Genomic DNA, 12851 nt, shown 5'->3' on the forward strand with positions numbered 1-12851 from the left:
ATTTTTTATACACTAAAATTCTTTTGAGATTTTTTTTTGTTTTTGAACTTATGCAAACACAATTATAAGGAAAGTTTATCAAATCAAAAAAAATTAAATTAATATGAGCTTTATTCAAAAAACTAACCAAACTAAACATTTGGTGACTAGACTTTATAATCAAGTCTAAATATAACTTAGCTTATTTTGTTACTATTAACATTTTCAGTCATAAAACTAAGTGTTTATATAAACAAGCGATTACAAAGTTTTATAAGCTATAACTGTTTTAAAATTTCCTACAAGACAAAATTCATGCACTATGCCATTTTAGTCTTTAGCTTGTTTTAACTTTTTGTTTGTTTGATGATTTTATTTTGTTGTAACTGATTAATTACTGGTATTGTTACCACTGTGAAACTGTAGTCTTCAAATGAAATTAAATCACTAGTAAGTCGTTTATTTGAAACTCTATAATTTTCAAATTGAGTATAGTTTTATAAGCTCAATTGAAGTGATTTTAAACAAAGTACAATAATTGTTTACAAATATCTGTTTGATTTTCAACTTTCAAGCTTTAATGTTGAATACATGTGTTTGAAAGTGTTTATTTTAGTATGTTAAAAAACAGGTAGTTGAACTAGTATATTTAAAACTAAGACTTTTAAAACTGTTGTTTAAATCAAAAAACATATATTTTTTTAACTTGTTAGATGTTAATCTGTAAAACAAGTATCCATAAGTTTTGCTTGGTCTTGTTGATTTTAACACACTTTAGTTTGTTGTAAATAAATTATCAGTATGCTACGAAATTATTTAATAAACTACTGATTTTTCCATTAGCAGCACTATAAGCTTCAGTAGACTAAATGTGACATAAACTGATTGTTGTAAATCAAAAAAAATAAAGACAAAATATAATTTTTAACACTTTTACACTAGAAATTCTAGAACTAAATTAAATAATTCATTCCATTTTTAACTTTATATTACGCTTTAAAACCACAAACAAATAAAAAATTAAAAATCTGCTTAGCTAAATTTGAGTATTTAAAATATAGTTTTTAACAAAAAACTTTATACTTCCATTATTGTAATATTCAAACCATTGGTTTCTTAAAACTTGTTATAAAAACATGCTTCTATGTTTATTTTAATAAGAATTGTTGATTATCGATAGTTCATAGATTACTTACTAGCAATTTACTAATAAACAACTAAATAAGTATTAAATGATTTAGTCGGCAATAAAACCATTTTTTTTTATTTAATTATTTTACAGTAAAAATACACAAAAACGAATGTAGAAGATTCTGTAGATTATTAAAAATATTTGGTAAAACAAGATTGAATAGAAAATATAAAAATTTGTAAAATATAACAAACAAAAGTTAATTTTAAGCACAACACTTGGACATTCTTTTAGGAATGTATTAATAAAATTTATAACACATATTGAAACTTTCCTATATTTTTATTTAGTCGTTAAGTGCAAAGTTTAATACTACTTATATAAAAATAACTTTTATTATTTTGCAAGGGAAGGAGTTTAAATCAGGTTCCTGAATGTTATTTACAAAAAAAAACTTGTTTTAGTCAAGATTAAATATGATTTTTAACAAATACTTTGACATTAAATTAAAACTCAACTAGTGGAAGTATTTTAAAACACATAAAAATTAATATATATTAAAAAGAACGTTAAAAAAAGTACTGAAACTTGATAAGAGAGATTAGGTTATGAAAAACAAAAAAAAACATTTTGCATGATGAAAACTAAACGATCACTATCATTAAAAAAATTATTACTTTCTTAATAAAAATTATAAAAAAAGCAACAACAGAAACAAGAACATTCTTAAAATTTAGTAATTATTTTATATAACTTTATTTTTAATTATTAAGAAACAATTTCACTTTCTTTAATCCGAGTCGTCCAGGTAGTCTTCGTCCTGGTTCATGGACCAAGACGTGTTTCTCCTCTCCATCCTGGTCAGCCACGCCTTGCAACCCGCGTCACTCGTCAGCATAACGGGGGTTTTCCTCTCGTTGCTACGCGCGTTGGTATCCGCCCCCTTAGCAACCAGCATCTCGACAATGTCGTCGTGGCCCTTCCACGCGGCCCCGTGAAGTGGGGTTTCCCCCAACATGTTCTTGGCGTCGATGTTGGTGAGGTGGTTGCCAAGCAACGCTCTCGCGCACTCCACGTGGCCACCCCTGCACGCCCAGTGCAATGGGGTGTTGCCGGACGAGTCGGGCTGGTTGACGGGGATTTTGGTCAATAGGCACTCCTCCAGGAACGAAATGTTTCCCCTGTTTTGAGAAAAGTGTTTTTGTTTTCTTGTAGAAGTATCCATAAAATGATTAACATAATAACATCCGTGATATTCAACAGTTTATTTGATTTCTACGAGTTTCTCTGCTAAAGCTTTCAGTTAGGTATATTATTGTTATTAATGCTCACTAATTGAAACAGAACTTTTAATTTTCAAATTAGTGTTTTAGTCAAAAAGTTATTATACTACAATGAGGCTAACATTTAATTACATTGATAAAATTAATTATGTTTTACATTACGTTGCTTTAAGCCCACCTACTTAACTACTTATCAATGAAGTAAACACATAATTTTCATAATCAATCGTATCCTAAACTTGCTAAAAAATAATATTGGTTTTAAACTATGAAAACTTACACTAAAACTAGACTTTGTTTTTTAAGCTCTAAATCTTAGTAAAAAAAAAGTCGATTGTAATATTGTACCAAGTTTAAAACAAACATAACTTCTACTGTTTAAAAAAATACTCATTTTAATAAACTTATAAAATAAATGAAAACTATTTAATTGGCTTTACATATGTGTTTTTAAATTAATCCTTAAACTGTAAGCTATTTACAAATTGTATTAGTTTATAATCAAAAAGCAGAATAAATTAAATATGAAAAGTAATTTTTTAAATATGTCTAACACAGTAGTCGTCAAGCTAATCAAGTTTTGTGTACGCCAAGCTGCAAAAAAAAAATCGGTGCACCCCAAAATCTAGTTTTAATAAGCGCCGCTAGTGGTGGGACTACGTAAACACTTTTATTAGTGCATTTCTCCTTAAAATTCATAAATCAGTTTGTAATTACATGCAACCATTTAACAACTGAAGCTGAAACTTGAAAATTGACCTCTTTATTTGTTTTACCTTATTTTTACAATGATATTTTAAATAAATGGCTTTGTCTTACATAGTTATTAATTGAACACTTCTTCGTAAATACTACAAAATCCCTAGTCTAGTATTCTTTAAATACTTTATTAGCTATTAACTACATATTTGATCTAACTATATGTTTTTTTTTGTAATCTCAAAATTTCGTGCACCCCTAAATGAGTTTCGTGTACCCTAAAAATTTCGTTAAACCCAAAAAAAGTTTTAAGTACACTAGTGTGCACCAGTGTACACCTTGACGACCACTGGTATAACATGTCATACTTTATATTTAAATTAAAATGCTTACTTTTAACTATTTAGTATATGCTTAATACAAAAATAACACTATTTTAACGGCTTATTTTTATGTGCTATGTGAACTGTTTGATTATCTAAGATTTATTACATTTTTTATTAGAGTAATTTTGATACTAACGACTAAAAAATAGTTATGGTTCAAACAAAATCATAAAACTGTGTTTATTATACTATAATAGGAACGTTTTTGAACGTATTTATATACCATTTGCAACTTATTATTAATAGATTTTTCATTTTGTTTTATAATTTATTACACAAAGCTTTTCAAAGCTATACGAGTTTCATTCTCAAGTGATAAATAATAAATGAAAAGCTAGTAAACAGCTTAAAAATTAACTTTAATTTATGACGTATGAATAAATTCAAATAAATACAAAATTTAGAGATTTAGCAAGTAAAACTAAAGTAAAGGTATGTTTATTTAATGATTGTTACTATTTTTGCTTTTCCATTTAATGCTATTTGCGTATTTAAATTAGGTTGCTCTTCCTCAATCAATATAAAAAATTTCAACAAGTAACAAAATTAACCCAACCTTTAATGACAAAATCGATTTTCGTGACACAACAGAAAAGTTTATTTATGATGCACAATGATGATTCCAGGCTGTAGAGTTCGCTTTGTTTACATCGTTTCAAAACTTTAAAGTTTTGAACAATGTCAGAGTTTTGACAGGGTGTGCAATTAAAACGATGTTCAAATATTGCGCTACTTGATTGTGAACATCTTTTTAATTGCACAACCTGTCAAAACTCTAACATAGTTTAAAACTTTAAAGTTTTGAAATGATGTAAACAAGCGAGCTCTAAAGCCTGGAATCAATATTGATTGAGTAAGAGCGACCTAATTTAAATACGCAAATATTACTAAATGGAAGGACAAAATTATTAACAACCTATCAATAAACATACCTTTACTTTAGTTTTACTTGCTAAATCTCTAAATTATGTATTTATTTGAATTTATTCACACGTCATAATTTAAAGTTATTTTTTAAGCTGTTCAATAACTAAAAATTTTTTTCAAATTTCACTTATTATTTATTACTTGAGAATGAAACTTATATAGTATATTTTGAAAAGCTTCGTATAATAACATTTAAAACAAAATGAAAAATCTATTAATAATAAGTATTTTAGTTTTTTTACATCATGTGAAAACTAAAATAAGAATAAGTTAAATTAAAAATTAAAATACAGTTTTTATTGGAATTATTCTTATATTTTAGTTTATTAATGTTTTTTGCGGCTGTTTTTAATGATTATTTTATGATACAATACTTGGCAGTAAAAGTATCATAAAATACATTAACTAAAAAAAAAGTTAACATATAAACTAAGCAATAAAACCACAAAGCAGTAAAAAGTATGAGACTTTGACACTTTTCAAATAAAAGTTTTCATGTTAAAAAAATGAGCTATGAAAACTTGTTGAAATATCAAACTATTTTCAAGCACATAATATTTATTAAATAATATAACAAATAAAAAATGAAAATAACTTGGAGTTTCAAGTTATAAATTTTCTGAAATTTTAAACTATTTAAACATGTTTTAGCCAAATAATTTAATGCTCAATGAAAATTGTTAGAATATAATTTAATTTTCTTTTTTGAAATATGAAAATGTCATTATTATAAGGGAAATATTCAAATATTTAAAAACCTTTTAGCAGCTTCGTGCATTGGCAGGGTCACAGTTGAGTTGATGTCTTCCGCAAAATAGTTGCTGGGCACCAGCCCGGTCTTCCCTTTCACCGTGGCCCGCCACCAGTCGTCTTCCGATTGGTCCACGACGAACACTCGCTCGTCCTCGTCGAACGACAGCTCGTCGTGCTGCTGGGCCTGGTACGAGTACAGCGCCTTGTACACCTTGACCATGCCCGGTTTGGGGGCCAGCTTCGGTGGTGGTTTTCTCGCCGACATTATTTGGTTTGCTTGCTGGTTGTAATGATAAATGTGTCTGTAAAATTGTTTTCGTTTGTTTTTTTTACTTTATAAATGCTGACACTTTTAGTTTTTAAAGTTACTAGTTTTAGTTAAAGTCAATAGCTTTACAATTTAAAAGTTTTTCTATTTAGTTTGAACCTTCTAAAATAAAGAAAATTAGAAACTAGAAATAAGAAAAAAAAGTTTGTCATGAAAATAATAGTTTTATCATTGAAAACATAACCACTAAGTTAAGTTTTACTAGAAAATTTTGTTTACTTATAAACTTGTATGGCTAGTATACATAAAGGTTAGTCTAAGCTCAAAAATACTGAAAAAAACTGAGTCAGCGAAAAAAAAACTTTATATGTAATTTTTAATTAAACTTATCTTTATTTATTTAAAGTACATAATTACGACGAATCAATTCCAGCAGTTTAAAAAGTGCTTCTTTTACAAATTTAACTTAACACAATCTACTGTAATTTTTTTTTTAATTAGAATTGAACATTTTTGTTCAAAAAAAAAAACATTCACAGGTCTCCTTAACCAGTAGTGATAAACATAAAATTTCTTAAAAACATAAGAAAGAATTTTGTTATTAGGTGTTGTAGAATTACATGCTATTTGTCCCTGCAAAGTAAGCTTTAAATGTTACTATTTCGCTTTATTTGGTTTATCAGACAATAATTTTGTTTTTTAGTTACTTGCTGTTAAATAAAAATGTACATAAAAAGATTTTCTTTATTATTTATTATAAATGATTGCATTTAAAAATTTAACTTTTAAGGTCAACTCTCAAAGTTTAGAAACTAAAACAAAAATGACCACGATGGGACTCGAGCCCACAATCATCCGGTTCGTAGCCGGACGCCTAATCCATTGGGCCCAAGGCAGGTCGCTTGACATCTTATATTAGAGTATATGTATTTATAATAAGCGCATGAATTAGATATTTCATATTTTTCAGTGCTACAACGCGTTATCAATATATCAAACTTTAACAGGTCATAGTTAGATCAAATTTCAATACATTTGACAAGTAATATTACAGCTTTAAGTAAAAACTTAGTTGTATCAATCTTCAGTATTAAAATATTTCATATCCTCTCTTTTTAACTTTTTTATTTATTATACATACATATAGATTTAAGAGAGTTTTCTTTAAGGTTACTCGATAAATTTAATTTTTATAGTTTTAATTTTACTTCTATTTTTATTTTACTTTATCGCTCTTTATATTGTTTTACAGATTTATTTTGTATCTGAAGAGCTGCTCTGCATTAAAACGATGTAATAAAAATGAAGTTAAACAAGAAAAGTTAATGTATTAGATATTTTATATTGCTCATCATATACAAAAAACAATTTGTAAAAAAAGTACAGAGCGATGAACTAAAATAAAAATAGAAGTGAAAATAAAACTATATTTATGAAAATAACTTTTGCATCTCTGTTTACCAATACGCTTTTTTAAGTAGAATCAGCTGAAGATTAAGACAACCTTTTTTTGTCTTTATTAAATATATGTTCTGAAATTTTTAAAATCGCATTTTCCTATTAAATTATTTAAAAGCCCTTAAAGTTGGCTCTGTAGAAAGTGATAAAAATTAAATAATTACTTTATTTTCTATATATACATATATAACTTATTAAGAAAATGCAATTTTAAAAACTTCAGAACATATGTTTTATAAAGACAAAAACAAATTGTTTAATTATCTATTTTAAGTTGAACCAGCTGAAGACTAAAGACATTTTTTTTGTGTTTTTATGAAACATATGTTCTGGAATTTTTAAAATCGCATTTTCTTGAAAAATTATATAAAGTAATACAATATATAAGGATAATAACAAATATTATTCAACCAAATCAATCTTCACTGATCCGGCTTTTACATATTTAATTAAAATGCAAAACTGAAAATAAAACAACAACTGTTTTATGTAGCTTTTTGCTACAATCATCGGCTATTTAAATTAAAAGTAGTTACTCAAATATAAAGTACTGGAATAAACAAATTACAAAAAATCATAAAGATATAACTTCAAATTTTTTCACGGGTTTTAGTGCTATAAGTAAAATTACTTTTCTTTCTAAAGTATGTGTGAAATAGAGAACCAAGAAGTTATAGTAGTATTTTAATCATAACACAAATTTCTAATAATAGTAATATTTTTTTAGTAAATATATTTATTAAGTATGGATATTAAGCTATTATCAATATAACTAAATGTCACAACTAAAAGTAAATTTAAATAAAACAATTAAAAGTTTATATACAATAAAAACAATGACAGGAGCGGGATTCGAACCCGCGCCTACAATGTAGACTGCGACCTGAACGCAGCGCCTTAGACCACTCGGCCATCCTGCCAGATGGGAAAGTGGTTTTATACACAATATAAACCTTATACATCAAAATCAATTTCTGCCTGTGTCCAAAAGTATATTACAAATAAAATAGAGATATACGTAACAACTAACTTTTTAAGCTCCTAAGCTTTTTTTGAATTTTGCTATAATTTATGACTACTGACAGTCTGAAAAGTAAAAGTCAAATATAGTTGTTTTCTCTTTTGCAAAATTTTACGAAATTAGTTTGTATATGATGTTCAACCTCGCTCATTGAATTAAATTCACATATGTATATTTTTGGGTAGATAAAAAAGTAATAAAGTAATAGCAAAATAAATTAAGTTAAACTAAAATTTTAAGCAATATTACGTCATTAAATTACCTAGTCAAAGTTAGAAACGTCTAAGATGCAAAATGCAGGTATATATAATTGTATATTTATATATAAAAGAATTTTCGCTAAGCTTATTTTTGGACTTATAAATAGTTTATTATAAAATGTACCATTCCAAAAAAATTACAATTGTTTTATATATGCTTTTGCATATTATTTTCAGCTATTTGAATTCGAAATAATTCGAAAGTAGATAACATAAGTTAATTACATAAAAAGGAAAGACCATTATAATCTTATCTTAAAGTTTAATAAATTTTGAAACTTGGAATTTTGTGGTTTTGTAACTTTAGTTATTTGTTTCCAACAAAATTAAATTTTTGCACTTATATGCATCTTGTGCAAAATTTCATAACTACGACAAAATGTTATTTGCTTATTTTTGTAACTTATAAACTAATTCTATGTACATTTGACTTATTTTATTTTTAAACACCTAAATATTGAATGTAAAGCGTTTTCTAAACATGTGTACTGTTTTTTTTTCGAATGTTTTTTTTTCTAATAAATTATATATAACTATGTTTGTTTAACTCAATCAATCTTCAATAAGCTCGGTTTGAAGGAATTTAGAATATTATTTTTAAATTTTTAAATTAAATTAAAATAGTACAATTGTTTCATATAACGAAAACATATTTGTTGTTTAAACGTTATACAAGAGGTTTGCTTAAAAAAGAGTAGTGAATTTTCATTGTTTTGAAGAAGCAACAGCCGTTGTATATGCACTGAAAGACAAGAAACGCCTAAATAAAAGAAGCAAGTTTGTATCGTCTTGTAGACATATAAAAAAAACGCTTTTAAAGTTTAAAAGTTTTAATTTCATCTTAAAATAATCTAAATTTCAATTCGTACCTTAATTTTATCTTTATCTCTTTCAATTATCTGTCGTAGTATATATTTACTCACTGAAGTTTTATGAATTTTTGCCAGTTTTTTGTCAATTGGTAAATTAATTTTTGCACAAGCCGTTTTATGCTAAATTAATTTAACTTTCATTTGTGTGTTTTGTTTTGTGCTTTATTTTAAACTTGTTTTGAAGCTGATGAGTGCATAGGCACGAAACTCGAGTCCTTAGAGTTTTACATCTTGAAATAAACTTTTATATAAATAAAATAAGGTTAATGTTCAAACTTGAACACCTTCTACTGAGCCCACTTGAAGGGCTTTTAAATAATTTATTGAAATGACGATTTTAAAAATGCTGGAACATGTGTTTCATAAAAACAAAATTGTCTCTAATCTTCAGCCAGTTCAACAGTTCAAATTTTAAATAAAAAGCACTTTGGTAAACAAAGATGCAAAAGTTTACAAAAAAACAACAACAATATGACGTAAGAATTGAACATTATATATATATATATATATATATATTACACAATAAAAAAAATACTCATACCATTAAGAAGTAGTGTCTAGTGCAGGGTTTCCCAAAGTGGGCGATATCGCCCCCCTGGGGGCGATTTTAGTATTTTGGGGGGCGATAATTAGTAAGGGGGCGAAAGGGTGGGCGATAACTAGTAAGGGGGCGAAAAGGGGGCGATTTTAAAATTTTGGGTTGTTATGAGATTTTTACTTTTTTTCTTGCTATTTAACTATTTTAGCTTGCTATTAATTATTTGACCCTGAGATAAACTTAAACAAAAAAGTTTATTTTAATTATGAAAGAAAAAAGAAAAAAAATCTAGTGCTTATGACTCCTACTTTCAAGTAAATACTATATTTTCATTTATATATTTCCATATTTAACAACTACATATATCATAGAAGATTGGAATCCCTCTCACTATTTTATAACCTGACATATATGTTATTTGGGGTTATAAATGGTTTGTAAAAATCTATGTTATTTATTACTATCTATAACCTCTTGATATTTCCAGTTGCTTTTTGAAAAGTCACTAAGTTAGACTAAGAAATAAAACTATACAGGGTTGCCAATTTACCTAGAAACCTGGAAAAACCTAGAATTTGACAATTTAAGCAAAAAAGAAACCTGGAAAAAATCTGGAATTTTTAACAATTTTAACATACTAAGTAGTAAAATTTAGATTTGACACAAAAAAGCTATCATATAGATAAAAGTATGGATCCCTTCGAGGCAAATACTTTTGAAGTAAACGACTTACAGGAAACCTTCTCAGACTTACAAACTGACCTTGAACTTAAAGTAAATTCTTCCAAAGAACGATATGAAAGCTTTTGGAATCAACAAAAACTAAGGCAAAAGTATCCAATCATTTTAGAGGAATTTAGATTGTTGTTTATAGCTTTTCCTTCTAGCTATGTTGTTGAGAAAGCTTTCAGTTCAGTTATCAACATCTTGAGCAAAAAGTCTAATCTAGATATTTAAAAAGGAGGTGACTTAAGGCTCTATTTTACTAATTAAGAATCAGATTAGAAAAACTTGCAAGTAGTCATATTCCTCATCCTCCACATTATACTAGACTTCAGTAGCAGACATTATTTTATGAAAGTTTTTTAATTTTATTTGATCTTTTGAAGTATTTCTTATCTCACCTGGTTTGTATTGTATTTAAGTAGTCTTTTTATAATAACAACTTTATTAAGCTATTAATTCTACAACAGGTTTGCATTATGCCTAATAAATATTATTTACGGTAGACTTCCTCTTGAGTTCGCACTTTTTACCCAAAAAAAAGTGCAAATTTATATTTTATTATACTTAACTAAAGTAAAGTCTTTTACTGACTAAATATTAATAAAACAAAATATATATAAAATTTTAATAGCTTATACAGATCTTTTTTTTTATGAAAGTTTGTTTTATGTTTTAGTGGATTTCATGTTTATTCATAACATCATTGCATATAACATATTGAAATTTGTCATTTTGTAAAAAAAAAATATGGTAATAATTTTTTGAGTTTTCCCCTTTTTGATTTTTTTCAAAGTGCGAACTCAAGCGGAAGTCTACTATATTTATTAAATGGTTTATGTTTTAAAGATTTTAATAATTTTATTTTGACCTGGTTAATTTTGTAGTTGATATTCGTTGTTTTACATTACACTAAAAGTTTTTATAGCATAGTGATTAATTATTTGTTTGAAGGACCTTTATTTGACAGGTTTTTGTTATTACTAGTTTAATATGTATACAACTTATATCACTATAAAACTATTATCTGATTGTAATATTTTGACAACCATTAAATTTTTTATTTTTAAAAAGATTTTTTGGTTTTAAAAGAGTATAAATTTGAGGTTTGTATTTGAAATGACTTCTACTTTTTCATTTAAAAGTTTCTTAAACACAATTTTATTTTCTATCTTGATTTATTATTGTTCAAAAGTTTATTATAATAAAAGGAGTTTTAAACTATTAATACAACTGTTTTTTGTTTTATCTTAATTCAATATATATTAGCAATTAGAATATACTTAGTTTATTTTAATACTTCAACACTAGCTTTTAGTTATTCACTATTTTCCTCTGTTAAATTATTGTAGGCTAATATCTAGAAAAAAATTTTTCAAACAGAATTAAATAAGCCATCAAAAAGACTGCTACAACTACAAAACAAAATTTAAACCTAGTTAAAAGTTTATTTTAATTGATCACTTTCTGTTCACAGAATTAACTGTAAAACATTGGATTGTTTTTTTGAATTTAAATAAAGAAAAAAAAATTTTAGAACTAAGGTTTAGTTCCCTAAAGATTATTCCAAGTCAAATGCTATTTCATGGTATTCTACTACGAAACAAATAGTTTAAAAAGTTAAAAATTATTTTTTTAACTTTACAACTAACTTGCTTACAATATATCTTAGCATTGAAATTAGTAAATTTACTGCATTAACTGAAGCTGTTGATGAAACCACTTTTCATGTGAGATAACCAACCAGTCGGTCAAACTTCCTTTAACTAGATCAGAAATAATGTTTTAATATTTATTTCATTTAGTGTAAAATAAACTGTTAGTTCTTTTATAGTTTTTGAATCTCTGGTATATATATTTTAAAAAAGCCTATTTATAAAGTAATTTAAGTATTTTTGTGGCTTAAATAAGTTACTTAGTATTAACTTCTAAATGTCCGAAATTTGTTATATGAGATATTATTAAAATGTCAGGTTTAAGTTAAGATTTAAGGTGGGTAACGTACAAATCAGATCCAGTCGCAGATCCAGTCGAATTTCGACCCGCTAAGTAAATTGAAAACTACTTGTGCTAAATAAATAAAATTTAGTTTTTTGATATTTAATATTTTGATATACGCTTTCATTTTGTTTTCAGTTCACAAAAGTATTTCCTAGATCACAATAATACTAAATCATTTTATTACAATTTCGCTCGAGTTTTTTAATTTTCTTATTTTTAATTTTTCTAAATCATGCAGCCCGCAATTACATTTTCTAACGAGTTGAAAATAGAAAATATTTTTTAGTAAATATGAATTGCTGACTACAAAAGTTGTCCACCACTGACCTAAAAGTTTCAATAGTTTCAAAGCAGATCATATTTAAACAGGATTGATTACAGATTACTCAAGGCTTTTTAATAATTAAGTATTTTAATACACTTTACTGGGCTTCTAAGAAAATAACTGTAAATTATTTTCTCAAGCCCTGTAAACTACTTTGAACAAAAAAGTGCGTGCATAAGAAGTACAAGACTAAATTACATTTCGAACACAACTTTTTTTAGCTTAA

The 12851-nt window shown here is 26.2% G+C and overlaps 1 protein-coding gene and 1 non-coding gene across 2 annotated transcripts; both read right to left on the reverse strand.

Annotated features, from left to right (window-relative positions):
- Positions 1–1901: 1901 nt before the first annotated feature.
- Positions 1902–5436, reverse strand: LOC145828943 (osteoclast-stimulating factor 1-like). The gene is made up of 2 exons (XM_082936687.1): positions 5165–5436; positions 1902–2292 (listed from the first exon to the last, which is right to left on the reverse strand). The coding sequence occupies exons 1-2, from the start codon at positions 5422–5424 to the stop codon at positions 1902–1904; spliced, it is 651 nt and encodes a 216-aa protein (XP_082792813.1). The 5' UTR covers positions 5425–5436.
- A 2286-nt stretch (positions 5437–7722) lies between these two features.
- Positions 7723–7805, reverse strand: Trnal-cag (transfer RNA leucine (anticodon CAG)). The gene has a single exon. It is a non-coding gene; the product is annotated as a tRNA-Leu (tRNA).
- Positions 7806–12851: the final 5046 nt, after the last annotated feature.

This window comes from Thalia democratica, chromosome 2 (assembly GCF_965202585.1).
Source record: "Thalia democratica chromosome 2, ktThaDemo2.hap1.1, whole genome shotgun sequence".
NCBI lineage: Eukaryota > Metazoa > Chordata > Thaliacea > Salpida > Salpidae > Thalia > Thalia democratica.